This window comes from Ostrinia nubilalis, chromosome 12 (assembly GCF_963855985.1).
Source record: "Ostrinia nubilalis chromosome 12, ilOstNubi1.1, whole genome shotgun sequence".
NCBI lineage: Eukaryota > Metazoa > Arthropoda > Insecta > Lepidoptera > Crambidae > Ostrinia > Ostrinia nubilalis.
In genome coordinates, this window is record NC_087099.1 from 8,832,707 (window position 1) to 8,849,708 (window position 17,002).

General features: G+C 36.0%; 1 protein-coding gene across 1 annotated transcript in view; it reads left to right on the forward strand.

Moving 5' to 3' along the window:
* The window catches only part of LOC135076907 (lachesin-like), a 67,786-nt gene that overhangs the window by 44,323 nt on the left and 6,461 nt on the right, over positions 1-17,002 (forward strand). The window contains exons 5-7 of the mRNA XM_063971419.1: positions 7,803-7,983; positions 12,786-12,917; positions 14,617-14,745. Of these exons, the coding sequence (XP_063827489.1) occupies positions 7,803-7,983; positions 12,786-12,917; positions 14,617-14,745 (442 nt within the window). The remainder of the gene's footprint in view (positions 1-7,802; positions 7,984-12,785; positions 12,918-14,616; positions 14,746-17,002) is intronic.

Consider the following 17,002-nt stretch of genomic DNA (forward strand, 5'->3'; position numbering starts at 1 on the left):
TTTCTTCAACTTCCACCACATTATGTCCGACGCAAAACTGCATGAATACGTTGCATTGTGAAGTATCGCAAAAGTAACTGAACCGAATTGAAACTTAGATGGGATTCATACGTGATCTAGTATGCAATCTTGTTTCTGTTGGTACGTGGCTTTGCTAGTTATCGAACTTGATGCGCTTCAACTTTGGAAAGATTGTGCCGATATTTTGTGCGAGCTCTTGGAAAATGGAATATTATGTAGCATGGTCTCAGATAGAAGTTTTGATAAGTCTTTTGTTCCTATTTAATGTGATGCATGAGACACTGATGTTAATGAAGTGTTTTGTTAGGCAATAAACAACTGTGTATACTTACCCTTATACATTGGTGTCTATAGAATCTAAATTTTAAAATATACAGTTACTTACATAAATGCAGTTATTAATTTATCTTGGCAAATATAATGAAAACCAACGAAACGCGAACTCAAGGTACGCGAAACATTATTGAAATCCGACAACTGAAAGAATTCGTACAATCCTAAAGTTTATAATAAATCGTTCCGCTATCTCATGGTATTAATTTAAGGAATTTTCATAACGAAGTCTTTGAAATTTAACAGGTAGGGATTTTAGACATTCCCTTAAAGAGCAATAAGTTACATTAGATCTGAATGATTATTGCATTTAAATTGTTTCGACTAGGTCTGTATAGACTCTAGAATATAACCATTTCATTTTGTTACCTACAAGATTTTCCACATACTTATAAAGTGATAGAAATTAAAATTAATACACTCGACGTCAAATAAATCGCACCTCCCGCGACAAGCATTTTCAAACGTATGCATCCCCATTTCCCACCAATATTGGTACCATTTAAAAGCCTAGTTCTAACCTTCATTTCATTAAAGGAAAGGTTTTTACCCCAAAAATGTGTCCTTAGAAGAATCCAGAGTCACTTCTTAAAAAAATAGGTAGTTACGCTAGAGTCAACTTTTATGGCTATAAAACTGTTAAGTTGGGTTTAATTGCTATCCATCTGTTAAAGAGGACACGTGAAATCATTATTTGGTTTTATAACCATAAAAATTGGTCTAATTGATCCCATAGGTGGGCCCAAAGTGAGGTATTTTTTCAAGTCACATTTATGGTATATGTTAATCATTTATTAAGAAATTAAATGTGTTTTTCTTTAAGGATATTTATTGGCCTTTCAAATAACACCAATATTGTTGGGGTACCATGATTGTGTCAGAAGAAAATCGTTAAAGTTCGCGTCGCGGAAGGTGCGGTTTATTTGATGTTGAGTATATAAAGTATTCATTAGGGAAGTTATTGTTTTTAACTCGTTTGACGCTAGGGCGGGTGACTAGTTAATTTAAAAACCAATTAAGAACTGTATGTCAGTAATTGCAACAGTTACCGTACCATATGATTGGTGGTACGGCTGTAATAATGGCTTCTGCGATGCGCATGTATCGCTCATTACCTTTCAACCTTTCCCTTCAAACGACTAAGCAACGCAATGGGAATTTAATGTAGTTTTAGAGCGAAATCACGTTGGAATTAACACGTAAAGCAACACGAAACAACAAGAATCCTGCTGCTAAGGAGCTTCATTCTTGGCACCATAAACACATTCTTCGACACATAGTTGCTTGATGTCGCAACTTACGCCCGCTATAACGTTTAGATCTGGCGTCCCAGGAATTTGTCAGACTGCTCCAAGGAATCCACCTTTGGCTGTAAACCGGGAACCGAGGTGCGCGTTACATAATTATTCCCTTCATTTAATATTACAAAGCCGGGCCGTGATACTAAAGCGGCCGAAATCCTGGAACCCCTAAATATTGTGGCTTAGCTTCCTATACGGATTTACGATGCTCAAAGGATTATCTATAAAGCTCGTTGCAATGTTATCGTACAGTTTATGCTTTATACAAACAAGATGAGGGCCGGAGATAGTTGAATACTGAATGAAACATGAGTTGTTTTATTCACAACTTTATTTAGAACTGAGCGACTGTTGAGTGCTCGCTGAGAGCTATTTCATTTTAAAACATGGCGCAAACGCTCGTAAATATGGTTTGAACGAAATGTCCGTCGGATTCCATGCAATAATGTTTAGCAAATAACAAAAATGATCACAAAGTGCATGCCAGCTATCCCGTAATGTAACGAGCTATTCAAAATGACCGCGGTCGAGTCGCATTACTTTCAGCATGAATATTTCAAATATTAATCAAAGTTGACGTAAAATATGTTGTTACAGTCTTTAGGCGATATCACTCGTATGAAAATTATGGTTTTGCTTTGAATATAAACTTAATAAACGAGCTGGCAAAAAGGAATCTGGTTATACATATAAGTGGATGTACTGTTCCTTTCCATTTTTTTGGAATATCAATAAGAAGCATCACGCTTACCTAAGTTTATTTACATTAGTACTTTTTGCCTTAACTAAAGAACTCTCTTATATGACCTCAAGTTCGATTGAAAATCCTCAAGTCCTCTTTTGCTTAGTGCAAACAACATTTCAACGAAAAAAACCTAAATTTCGATTCACTGTAAGCCTGAAAAAAACACAATGTTATTTGCACTCATTCTCATTTTATGTAAGCATTTGTCAGACATCTTGTAAACAAAGCCACAGCTCGTTCTCAAATATCCCAACAAGTTATCCAGCAAAAAATTAAACGTCAACATGTCAAAAGCAGACCGCCCGATTCTTTATTATTTATCTCACCACCGATACCATCTGCTCAACCGGATACGGTGCCAAAACGCGTTGGAACTAAAATAAATAATACATAAAAAGGGCCGTAAGTGGAAAGCAAGGGAGAAGAATCAACAAGTGAATTATTTCTTAGTGGAAAAATCGGCAGGCATTACTCAGCTCCTTTGTTGGCTACAGGTGCGGCCCGGTTCTTTAGCAGGCATGTCGATACAACCGGATGTTCTTGGTCGCATTGAAATTTCATGTTCTTGGTAGGTATTTGATTTCACTTTCTTCGTAATCGTTAAACGAGCGTAATTCAATTGTTTTCATGCCTACTTTATACGATTCAATTAATTTTATTGTTACTATCGTTTGTATTTGGAAAATGCAGTACCTACCACAGACACTGGAAAAACAAAATCATTTTTTTTATTTCAAAGGATTTCATGTTATATTGACAGTCTAGTGGACCAGTCTACTCAAGGAGAGAACCTGCTCAAACTGTGTCAAAATTTTTCATTTTTTATAGTTAATGGTGTAGGTAAATATTGTGTTTTATAGGTCCTCGTTTCATTTTTGTATATAAAGAACCAACCCTTATAATATGTATGTACGTAGGTATGTTTCTTTTTACCTATGTTATTTGTTTCTTAGATTCAAAATGACTTTTTCAAGCAGATTTATAGAAATCAATTCTCAAACTCAATTTAAATTAATAATTGAACTCGTAATCGTGTTAGCAGTAAACTGTACGAACTACTAAAACAACCATAGAACAAATGAGCTTTAAGTCACGGAGGTGAAAAGTAAGGTAGCGTGAAGCTCACCCAAAAGTTTAAACTAACATGTTGAAAGCTTAATAGACTCTCACAAAGATTAATGGACGGCTTGATAGGCTCGAAATCGAATGAATATTAATACTGAATTTAACAACACTGAGAGTATTTAATGAAAGACTTAAGTTCTGTTTAAATATGAACTTTGCACAAGATAAAATTCAGTTTTTAACGACAAAACTATTTGTCGTGGGCTCGGTAAGATAAGTAAAACTCTGTTCTATAAAATAACATCCAGTTTGAAAGTTACTTTATTTTATAAGCTGTAAATAAACGCTAGGCATAAGTATCAAGATTGTATTAACATTCAGAAGAAAAACACTCGACATTTTCCTTTCAAAAGAAAATTTTCAGCTCACATACAAATTCCGCTGCAAGCTCACTCAGCTTAAAAGCCTTCTGTACTGCTTAATTCTTACTGTATTTGTTAAATGGTCTGCCAAAATAGCCTTGTGTTTTTGCGCGTCCTACCGTCGCCCCGGTCTCGCCCGCGTCACGGTCTCCCTTAAGACGAATATTTCACACGGAAAACAAATGACTCACTTACCTGTTGATGCCCGCACGACGAAATGAAGGTTTAGTTCGCACCCAGACGTGACTTGCTTCTTGCCTCGCTCCGCTCCCATGATTGCGTATTTTTTATTATAATCCGCCACGCGTCGTGACGGGAATAAAATTAACGGGAATAAGAATAAAATCCAGCAGCCAACTGTTTTATATTCTCCATGTCTAGCAGTGTGTGCCGTTTGCCGCTGAAATCCTCAAATTAAACCTCCGTGACCCTGATGACGCGCCCTCTTGTGGTCTTATTTACATTTTTTATTTTATTTCTTCCATAAAAACACCAAAAAATGGGTCTTAGTTGAAATCTATTCTATGAAAACAGTATTAAAGGCAGTGAATCTTGAATGTAAATATTAGTTAGATTTACTATAATATAAAACAACCTGAATTTTTTTTAACATATCCTATTGCAGTTGCCAAAGAAGTAGCTTCTGAAATGTAGCACTTTTTCGAATCTTTGTGTAGATAGGTATGATATTGATATTTACACGCCAACACTCTTGCTAGAGATTTTGAATAGAGCACGACGTCACATGGTTACGATATTTACCCGTCTACATATTCCGCAGGAAATATCTTTCACGTCTACGCAGCTGTGTAATGGCGCCGCTACAAAGCAAAGACAATATTTATACTCGTACATTAGTAAGTAGCGAGGATAAAGGTCGTGCTCTCTGGATGCAAATCCCCGATTCACTCGCCTCTAGCCTGCACCAGGAATCTGCATAATTCATGTGACATGAAACTGTCTGTATAAGAATTTACACTGCAGCGAAACGTGGAAACAGCAAACGCCCTGCTTTATCATAATATGTCTTTGACGCGAATGGGAAATGAAACAAAATAGCAACGTTGCGTTTCTACAGTCGTTATTTTGTTCATGACGAAAAGTTTAATATTGCACGGAGTTTTAAAATTATAACTCGTACATATTTGCATGAGGAATGCGACCCGTTTAGTGCCTGCTCGGGGCACGCTCGCGAGGAATTTTGTCAAAGTCCGCCGTGACGTGTATCGGGGTTTCTTCGTCCCGCAGCGAGTACCGTCTGCGTCCTCGCGTTCCTCCGCTCGCGACGTACAATACACTACATTATGTTATCGGGAATTTGCATAATACATTTTAAAAGCGAGAAACGCTTCTTTACTCCGCTTATACAAGCATCCGTTATTAAACGCAAGTGTTTAGATTACGTCCAGTTTGCAGACGTTCTGCGATTGCATGCATTCTGTGATTGAACTACAGCGTTTAGCTGGCGCATTTGAGCAAACACCCGTTTCAATTTCAGTCTGATTATCTGGGCGGGATATTAACAAACTTTTGTTTAGTTAAAGCTCGCCGTCGAAAGATGTTATTGCGAGGTGAAGATAAGGTTTATATTCAAAGGACGTTGAGGATTTCGAGGATTCCGACGGAATAGAGAGTGGCGATTTTTGTATCTTAACGTAACAAATGTCTGAGAGCCCGTCGGGCCGGCGTCCCAGGAATTTTGTCAAAGTCGGACCACGGCGGGATGGGAACAATACGTCTTCATGCAACATTCACGGGCCCCTGCCTCTACATTATTAGATTGAGGGACAACAGACTTGTATAAACTATCAGATTCCGATCCCGCCCCGATAAGGGGTTGCTTAATCGATGTCGGTTTCCATATAATTGTTGCGTGCCGAGTAGTGTTTTGTTCCATTCCGATAGGGGACGAGTAGCAAATTACTTGTTTGTGCTGATATCTAAAGGCTATTCCCATGTGTTTGATTAATTTGTTCTTATCTATGAAGAAATTAGCATTCTTTACTTGCATAGGGACATATGTATAGCTCCTTTCAGGTTCAGTTCAGGTATGAGAGATTCAAATATAGCAAATTGCATAAGATATAACTGTCATGATTCTCAAAGTAGTTTGAAGAGAACACACCCTACCGATAGAATAATCATCGTTTAAATTGAGTATTTCTTACTTTTGTACTTATTTCTCGATGTCCATTTTCATATTTTACCCTAACATTTCATATAGACTGGCACAATTATCTTCTAGGACAGCCAAAAAACCTACGTGAGTGGACCCAGGGGAAAAACATATTAAAAAAAAAATACAAACATAGAGGTCGTGTTCAGAACAGGCCTTATCTCGTTAGAGGGCTTTAGTACCTTGACCCTCTAGGATTACATTGATCCGTTTTAGCTTTTTTGCAAAGATTTTCTTTGTTTCTGATGGATTATCTCTCATAACCATCATTAAGGAGATGTCTCAAATGTAACGAAGATGGAGAAGAAATATTATGTCATATAGTTAAATGTTATTAAAACTTTTGTTGTTAGTTATTTATAACTAATTAGAATTGGAAGATGTAATTTAAGTAAAATAGTACTCAACGTTGCTACCTATTCGTAACTGTAGGTAACATTAGTGTGGCCTGGGACTTTCGGTTTATTAGCTTCTGTAGGTATAAAATTGTATTTATTTGGGAACTATTTTCATGTAAGTCTTACTTGGGAATCTTACCCAAGATTTATAAAAGAGAGTCTATATTTATTTAACTCTAACCACTGAGTTACGGAGCATTATGGTATCGCTGTAAGAGTAAAACTTCTATCTATGCAAAGTTTTCAATTTATACAGTACGAGACGTACGAAGCTCTCACAAAGTTTCGTTACTTCTGCTTGCATTAATTTTAAAACATGTTTGTCTTTTAGTGGTTAAGAATAAATTTTGAGAGGTACCTATTTAATTTAAATAAGAGGACAATCATATGAAACGCTATCAGGCGTTATTCTGTGGAAATCCATAATTACTTAGTAAGGAGTAAAATGTAAACAGCAAAAGGGATCTTACAGAAAGATCTAAGAAAGTTAACTATAAGTTAATTCATGTCTAAGCTGTCTAATTTACTCAAAACATCTACGTCTACGTTGCGTCTCAGTATTATACAATAGTCTTTTATTTTATACTACTATGTTTAAAGTATTATAATGTACCTAAATGAGGATCTAATTGAAATAAAAATGTTCACTTTTCACGGAATCATTTCCATTGTTAACGACTGAACGAAGTAGAACGAAAAAGTTAATTAAAACTGTCTCTCAGATTTACTTTTTTCACTAGTTTGCGGGTAAACCACAGTACCTAGATACGAGTAAGTTTTAGTCACATTTGTAAACTTATATTTTTGCATGTTGGTTGGTAAAATCATCCGACTACGGCAAAGCCAAAAGGAATGGTTATGATTATTGCCTCATTACTTCAGATAGATTAGTATTAAATCCGTGCAATATACTATAATTTTTTTTTTAATTTGGACGATCTATCATCAACGTAATAAAACAATCTATTTCGTCGAACCGTCAAATTACATACGAGTAACTCTACATACGAATAAGTAGATAAGTAGGTAATATGGCATCCATTTTATCTAAAGGTATTAATTGCAATTTCAGCAATAATATTTAGCATCAGCAGACACATTGGGATGATTACATAATGCTCCGAAATTTTGGCAGATAACTGTGGGACACTTAGGCCCGTTTACATCATCGATCCCTATTTTTTAAGTGGGGTCACTTAAAAATTAGACATTGATGGTGAAACTGGCATTACGCTTTGTTACTATTTATAGCAGCTGTTTTTTGACCTTTGTCGCCAGTTACCTGATTATATAGATTTTTAGATTTTTCATGTTGGTTCTAACAATGGTTTTCTTCCACAGATGGGCCACCTCTCAGTGGTGATTCCGCCGGACATCGCCGATGAAGATGGGTCGCAGGCCAGCGCGCCCGAAGGCGGCTCTGTGGAGCTGAGGTGCACCGCTACTGGAGTCCCAACTCCTACTATAGCGTGGAGGAGGACAGAGGGCAGGAACATTGTGTTCCGAGAGGAGAAGGAGAAAAGTAAGTTGTCATTAAATATTTGTCATTTTCGTTGTATCAACTAAAAGTCACATTTGACCAATCAGACTTAATATTCCCCCATCAACGCGACTATTCCCACCACTCGTTCCCACCGTTGCAACTCCTAAGCTCCTGTGTAGCCAGGATCCAATAAGTTCCCATTAGGTGGCTGACATAAACTTATTCTCACTTTCCTTTCAAAGTAATAAATGTGAATCGAAACTCATAATATCTTAACCAAAGTGGGAACAAAAATTACCCAAACGCGATTTTTATTCTTAACAGCTTGTCAAGTAGTGTTAAAAAAACTTTGATCGATGCTGGACCTGATGGAAGCTGTTTAATTTGTAGTTTAAGGCTGAGTTGCACTAACTTACTTTAACAATTACCGGTGTCTTTTTGTATGGACTTTGACAGATTTTTGACGTTTTTTTAAGTCAAAATAAGATGGTTCAACTCAGCCTAAATAATTACGCAGCTACTTGCGCTATCCGCAATAAGTTTTATTTGCTTCGCAGATTTATTACGTTCGCTGCTGTTGTTCCAAATTAAAGAGAATAATCGACGTTCGTTCGCCCTAAAAGCATAAAAAGCAGGACATAAAACGTCAATTTTCCTTTGAATTTCATTCGCATCGGTGAGATCCGACTAAGTGGTAAAAAAGAAACAAGACTAATTTTGAATTCAAAGCCCGACGGGCGGGCGCAGGTGGCTGCGTGGTTAAAACATTGGACTTTTATGGGATTTAATAAGATATTGCTGTAAGATATCGGAAAGAAACACAAATAATATGACTCAGTGTGACAAATGGAAGCCAGCTCTATTGGAAGTTAGGGTTATGCACGGTTTAGATAAGCGATTCAGTGCTTGTGTGCGAACTTTCTTGTTTTCGATTCAAGTCTAACGGCGCTAAAGGGAGTAAAGGTTAACGGAGCGAGGACTATTGCTTTTAACACTGACTAGTTAAATAAAAGATAAAGAAATAAAGAAACATAAAATGAATGTAAATAAAAATGAATACTTTAATAAAGTATTCATTTTAGAGGAAAAAAATAATTTAGATTAGTTTTTATTTGTAGAAAAATAGTTAATGTTTTTTTATGCATAACAAGGCAGGTATTTGACCACAATCGCACCTGGTGTTATGTCAAAATTGTTTTCATACGTAAAATAACTTTTATACAATCCAAACGCACCCCAGTCAAACTTCAATAAGCACCTATTTTTCCTTTATATTCCTGCTTTTACCCGAATAGGCTGTCAACATTTTTACATTACAAAAGTAAGTGGCCCCCGCGCGATGGCTGGAATTCATTTCCGTGGAAAAAACGTGTTCAAAGAACTCAATTACTACTTAAACAAAATATTGAAGCAATTCGGGCTCAGGCCAGGAAATTAAATGAACGGATTAGTGAAAATTAACGTAACAAAAGCTTACCTCTTATAGTTATAACGACCCGCCCTTTACACGTAACCGAAAACAGTAGGTGAAAAGACAGGAGTTCGGAACAATTATAGTACAAGTCATTCCAACACATATGCACGGCTGTCCTTTTAATCGGGTGTAATCCGGCAGGGTAATTTATGCTTTAATGTTCAGGTATTAGGGTTGGAATTGGTAGTCCCGTAGCGGCCATTTAAACCTTTTCAGGGCGGTGTTTTACGGATTTGACCCGTTTTATTTAAGCCATTAAGCATAAACAAAAGACTGGCTTCTGTAAACGGAGGAAGGCTGTAATAGTTAACAGAGTGGCGGCGCTGGCTTTGTATTAATTGACATGTTATACACGCTCCACTAAATGGGAAAGATTTGCTGGGACTCGCCATTATCTCTTTTAAAAAGGATTTCTAATCTGGTCCATTGTATTTGTAGATAGACTTACGATTTAATCGCGTTTATTCACGACATAGAGATAAGATTTTTTTACTGTCTTACATCTTTAGTATCTAATTAAACATTAATTTTTTATGATAGATACTATCAAAGGTTGTAGAGTGATAGTGTGCTTCATATTCTAGGCTAGGGAAGTAGAGAAGTCAGATCTAAAATTATTTACACTTGTATCAAAATGGCCCACGGAACAGTGTAGTTAAAAAGGTTTGAATTTTGTGGTAGAAAAATAGCAGCTGTGGTACTATGTAGTATGTTCGTCCATTCGTAATGTAAATAAAATAAATGATTAATTCAAATAGTCACGTGCTTTAACTTAATCGATGGGTAGACCCAATCAAGAACACATCATCATCATTATCTCATCACAAAACCCTACTGCTCACATTATACCTTATATGAATATCTTTTGTGACCTTATCTATTATAACACAAGTATTTTTTCTCACTCAATAATCAATCTACATGATTAGTTAATTACGTATCTCGGAGGCGACGGGACGTGACGTCACCGGCTCTTAATTAAGACCCTCATTGATAAACTGACTTGTGACACCGAACAATGGCAGATTTATTTATAATTCTCTTTTGGTTTTGTAAGGATTTCCAGCATAAAAACTCTCAAACAGAAGGTAATTAGGTAAAACATATTTTTTAATACCTAGGTACCTAATTAAAATATGACAGCCATGTAACCTCCACAAAATATCAAGACTCTATCTATTTCTCCATTATTTTTTTTGGTTTTATAATCTAATGCGCAAGGTTTTCACATAAAGACTCACACATGCATTCACTGCATTCACACATTTGAATCAATTTAATAAGTAGGTAAACGTTTTTTAAAGAAAATTGATACTTTTATTTTGCTTACAAACGCTGTCAATTTCTAATAATCGTTATATCAATTTAGTGTTTTCCGTAATATCGAATGGAAATGGCTGATTAAACTAATTGACATTTTGCAATCATATCGTCATCGTAGCTAACTATAAAATAAGACTTTATTGTTTGCCCAGTAAATTATATGTTTATGTGGATTTTTATGATTAGAAGAGATGTAGAGTGACAATAAAGCATATCGACTTTGTTTTATTACACTCACTTCATAATTATTTACTCACCAAGTTCTCTTTTATGAAGTTTGTTTTTACCAAATTGTCAATTTGTCCGCGTTCTCTACCAAACCCAAGGGGAGGGTGGGTAATGTTCTATGCTTAATAAAATATAAATCGTCAAATTGGTTTTGATTTTCCTCAAGAAAAACAATTTAAGCATCTATGAATGATAGTATTATGATATCAAGACGTTTATTAATCCATCCACAAGTTTTATAATAACCGATAAATATTAACCAAATCATAATTAGTTAATTTGTAACTAAACTACATTACAAAGACGATTTATATCTCATTGTTTCTAAGTAATTCTGAAAGTCGTTTGTAAGTGTTTATGGCGGAAAATCGTCGAGCCCCGGCTAAATTGGAAAACAATTAGTGCTCCGGCAATAATAACGGAATTGCTGAATCGAGCCGACGTCTTTACAACTTGCCGACGACATGTCGCAACTCAACTTTATATCCCGTTAATAAAACACAATTTCATACAAGCTTGACGTGACCATAATTCGTGGCTTTGGTCGGATTTTCCTGGATAAACTCTCTGGAACACCGAAATGATCCGCTTACTGAAAACTAACGCTGCCACGTAATTGAATGCTAAACTAATTCTAGCGTGTTTTATGTTTTGATGCCCGATTTTGGACGTTAATATATTGCATAGCAAAGTGGGCTGTTAACTCTGCCTGTAGTTAATAGGCGGGTATGTGTTTAATTAATCAATTACATGCTATGTTTGCATGAACTTGATTTATTTCTTAAATAGCAAAACACTAATTCCGGTCACCCTTATTAAGAGGTGTGAAAATTTATTACCTACCTAAAGTTAGATGTTTTATATTACTAAGAAAAGCAATATTTTTGTTTGTTTTGGTAATTTTCTTTTTAAGATAGGCTGTACTTTGTTGGCAAGAGCGCGAGCGCTCGGTAACATTTTCTTTATTATACTTTCTTCTGTTATCATCATCATTTTTGAATACACTCGAGTAGGTATACTCAGCTATGTCCTGTTTTAAAAATCAGAAACGCGGTCACATTAGAAGGCCGCCTTTGATATTACGCGCTCCGTCGTGAGCAGTATTTTATGTCTGCGCCCGAGATTTAGGGTCGTATGCTATAATAAAGCGATAAATTATTTCCATTTAAATTTAATTTGACGGCGACCGTTAAATGCCGGATTGTGCACTGTTTTCATTAAAGTGTTACGCGGAGATTAGCGATGGCAAATATAATTAAGGTAAGAACGTAGGCGCGGGTGTGTGCCCGCTTGATGTATGAGCCTGTTTGGCTTACACCAAGACGTCTGATGTACTTATCCGCGTAAGCTCCAATTTAGATTAAGGCTGTAGCAATTAGGTTCTGATACAAAATATAATTGTGCTGGTATTTGGCTAAATATCTTTGAGTTTAAATGAGACTTTTTGATATAATAACCGTGCTCTGAAGTTGTAGCAATCGTGTTGGGGATTAGGGGCTTTTTAATTATGATTACAACAACGATCAGCTACATCTAAAGACCGAGTAAAATGTCACTCAGATTTTAAATCAGGTTAAATGACGTAGAAAAACAGCGTCAATAAAACAAACCCTCCTAGTTGTTTTCGTGCCCAAGTGCCCAACTGACTCTTGAATTTTAATTTACCTAAGACGTCTTTTTATTGTATTTTTGTAAGTATTCAAGCTGGTAAAAGTACAAAGATCGCTCAATTCTAATTCACATCAAAATTAAGTAATTACCTAACTTAATTATTACTTTTTTCCCATTAAAATTGTTTTATTTGTTTGTTAAACAGTAGTGGACAACTACGTGGGCTCCATACTGTCCCTTTCGAACCTGCAGCGGGCGGACATGGGGACGTATTTGTGCATCGCGGCAAATGGCGTCCCCCCTACCAAGAGTCGGCGCTACGAGGTCTCTGTACTATGTAAGTAATCGCACTTTTTCTATAATACAGGATGATTATCGAAAAATACCGCGATTAAGAATAATTAACATAAAGTTGTATTATTAAATTGTTCTATAGAGCTTATTAAATTATATTTTAAAATTTGGATACAGATAACAAAATCATCCTGTATAGGTGTAGGTTAATAGGTACTTATGTACATGATATATCAGCTTAGTGCATTGAAAAATGTCGAGCGGTCAATGGTTCCGGTGTAGGTATCTGTTTAATCCAGAAGTCTTTCATGATTTCACTAATGCAACTTCTGTGTGGCCAGGATCAGCGCCGTTACATTGTCCGAAAAGCTCTGGTTACTCAAAAATACTTCCCGCTTCTTTATACCGAATCAGGCAACGGTCATATCAAATTATACACCTAGTCACTTTGCGCTAGCGCAAAGTCTTTGTCTAGACAAAGTTAGAAAATATGTACAAAATAATGCTTTTACTTTCGTAGACCTAAATAAAATTTACACACTTGGCTATATCTCCAAATAAATTTCGCAAGGCTGAACACTTAGCTAAAGGCGAATTTATTCGAAGGGAAATTTTGTGAGGCTTTAGAAAACAAAGTACCTATCTAACTTCGATCCTTAACCAAACTTTTGGACAAGGCTTGTGTTAAGTTAATTGGGTTGACTTAATTTATAGTTAACCTTTTTGCTTAGATTGTCTCTCGTAAACTTTATTTAGAGGTAATCAAGTTACTAACGTACGGTGATTTCTATAAGATTTGTTTAAGACTTTTAATTACATTGTTTTTGGTCGACCCGTTTTACTCGTAGGCGACCTCTATTAGATCAAAGACCTACTTCAAGAAACTGACAGTTTAACGAGTAATTAAGATGTCGTGATAGATAGTTTGTTGACTTACGGTCATATTAACATTACATCTACGGTTAACGTCGTCCTCATCTCTAAGAATGTGATAAACAATCACGGAAACAATGTCGACTGTGGCATGGGGCTGATTTAATCACATTCCATTAACTCAAAGTTAACGTAAGGGTTCCAATGAATCAAAACAAAAACAAAACACTGTGACTAAATCTGTTTCAGTCCCAACGCTTATTCTTCAAACGGAGTAGGTAATCAAAAGTAATTGAGCTTCCTATTGGCCAAGTGTTGCTTTTATTTCATCCCGAACAATTTGTAGTAGGCATTCAAGTTTCCTTTGTTTTCTCTTTCTATTGCCCTGGTTAGGGATCATCAAAGCGATTAAATTACTGTTATACCGAATGAAACTTGCAAGAATTTCTTTAGCTCTATCAAAGACTGTAATTAGAATACTCAATCGATTCAAAGCATTCACTTACCGTTTATATTGAAACGCAAGTACTTCACACTGGTTAGATTTACACTTTGCTTCAACGTAGAGGAATTCTAAGAATGTTGTTTGTGGTAAGGTATTGCATTATTTTGATCATATAACTTTCTTTAGAATTATTCAAGTAAAATATTTTACAATTGGCTCGTTTTTCGACGGAGTTTTAAGAACCGAGTTCAGAAAAGATCAATTTTAACAGTTGATTTAAGGTGTAGAGAAAATTTTAAAAAGTCTGTTACAGTGGAACTGCTTGTTAGTGATAATTTAACGTTTATTCGTGAAATTGGGTCTTATATTTTGTAGAGATTTATCTACATTATTGAGTCGTAAAAATATCTGTTTCGTAATACAGTCGAGCCGTCAGTGCGGGTGGACAGTCCAGTGGTGCTGCGCTCCGTGGACATGCAAGTCACGCTGCAGTGCTACGTGGAGGCCTCGCCCAAGTCGCTGAACACTTGGCAGCGAGGGAAGTCTCAAGCGAGTGAGTATTACGTTGTAATGTATTCATTACAGCGAACAAGCTTCAAATACCTAGATCGTGAAACCAAAAATGGCCAAATGTTGACAACATAACCTTGTTACAATTGTAACAAAGATGAGTTGCGAACTTTTTGGCTACTTTGGGTGTTACGAATTATTTGAAGCTGCATGTACATACTACATTAGCGACCCGCCCCGGCTTTGCACGGGTGCTATTTTCATATAAACCTTCTCCTAGAATCACTCTATCTGTTACTGAAAACTGCCTTAAAATCTGTAACGTTTTAAACTAATGATTCTAAGCGTACCAACAGCGGGAGTGACTTTGTTTTTTATAGGTACTATGTAAAATTAATGTAAAGATGAAGACTTACACAACGTAGGTACACGTACCTACATTTCTTTTTAGCCACATTTATTCTAACGTAACTTAAAGACTTTTATTAATTTCGGATTCCATTTAGAAATGGATTTCGGAATCGTAGAAAACTTTTTGATAGAATTCCATAAATGCTATCAAAAACCACTCATTTGGTGAGATATCGTGTATAGAGATATTTCCAGTAAAAATATTCATACCATATTTATGCTTAGCATTCACGCAATAAATCGGAGCGTTTACGATAATACTCCGTTTTTCTGAGAAATAAGTCTGCAAGCCGCTTTATATTTTGAATTCCACAAAATCTCATCACAAAACGTAACCTTGGAAGAATATTTTCATGTCAAATTGTACACGTGTCACCTTGTTTTTGTTATAGGTAAGTAGATTGATCGTTTAGATATTCATTCTGGATGAAGTTTTCAAAGGAGCATCATTTATAATACGATAATTCGATTGTTGTTCAGAGTTTGATACTTGTTTGAAAATGAGAAGTCTCGACATTGTCCATTTAGGTAAAATGGTTGTAGGTACCTACTACTAACAAGTAGCTACAAATACATGTGGGATTATTTCACTGAAAAGCTGGTTCTATTCGTAACACTTCGTTTTATTGGAATCGTACATCTTATACAGACAGCTCACGTCATAAGAATCTCAACTGACATAACGATCTTCTTAGGGTTGCTGTTTAAAAAGTAACCGATAACGTTATAACGTTATATAAAAATAAAAAATAAACTAAAATAAACTCGTTATTCCCACACGGCTGTCCTGATTATTCATCTGTCCCAGATGAAATATCTTCGTCTTCAGTAGTGATCCACGGCTTCATAAAATCAGCAGAACTAGTCGTATTGTTAGGGCCTTCTGTATTTCCGATTTTCTTCAATCCGTATCTGTCATTACGGTTCTTCTTTATAATTTCGTAAGGACCAAGAAATTTTGGGTAAAGCTTGCTTCCCTGAGAGAATTGCGTCTTCTTGATAGCAACCAAATCTCCTATCTCATATGGTGTGGCTTCTCTTCTTTTCTTGTTATAAGTTTTAACATTTTCCTCTTGGATTTTCTTTATAGATTCTCTTGCCTTTTCTCTTAACTCTTGTCTTTTCTCATTCATCCTTTCTACGTTTTCTTCTTCTATCATCTTAACAAGTTCATCATCTCCGTCTCTCATCTTTACTCCGAACATCAATTCGAATGGCGTCATGCCTATACTTCTTTGATAGGTTCCGTTTAGACAACGTTGGACAGCAGGCACTTTACGATACCATTTTGTGGGATCATCGGCACTAAGTTTGCTTAAAACGGCGATTATAATCTGATGGATCCGCTCCACTTGTCCATTTCCTCTGGGTTGTCCAGTCGTAATCAAATAATGTGTAATATTTTCATTTTGGCAATAATCTTTGAAGTCATTCGATGTAAAAGCAGCGTTACGATCTGTAATTAGTCGCTGTGGGGAACCAAAAACTTGTTGTTGCAGACTTAGTTTACTCAATGTTTCCTCCGTGGTCAACGTCTTCACAGGGTAAATCCAAGTAAACTTAGTAAACGCGTCGACCACCGTAAGAATGTACTTATAATTTTTATTCGTGGAAGTTAGAGGTCCAAGATGATCTATGTGGTAAGTTGCCAAAGGCACATCACCTTTATCAATGGGGTTAAGCATTCCTTCTTTTTTCCCTCTCTTGTGTGATATAAGGATGCACTCTACGCAGTTATCTATGACCTTTTTGATTTTAGTCTGTAAACTCTCAATAAAATATTCTCTGTTGATCAGTTCTTCTGTCTTTGCTATACCAAAATGTCCTCTTTCGTGATTCTTTCTTATAATTTCGTTCTGCATCTTTTTTGGTACTACAAACAATTTATC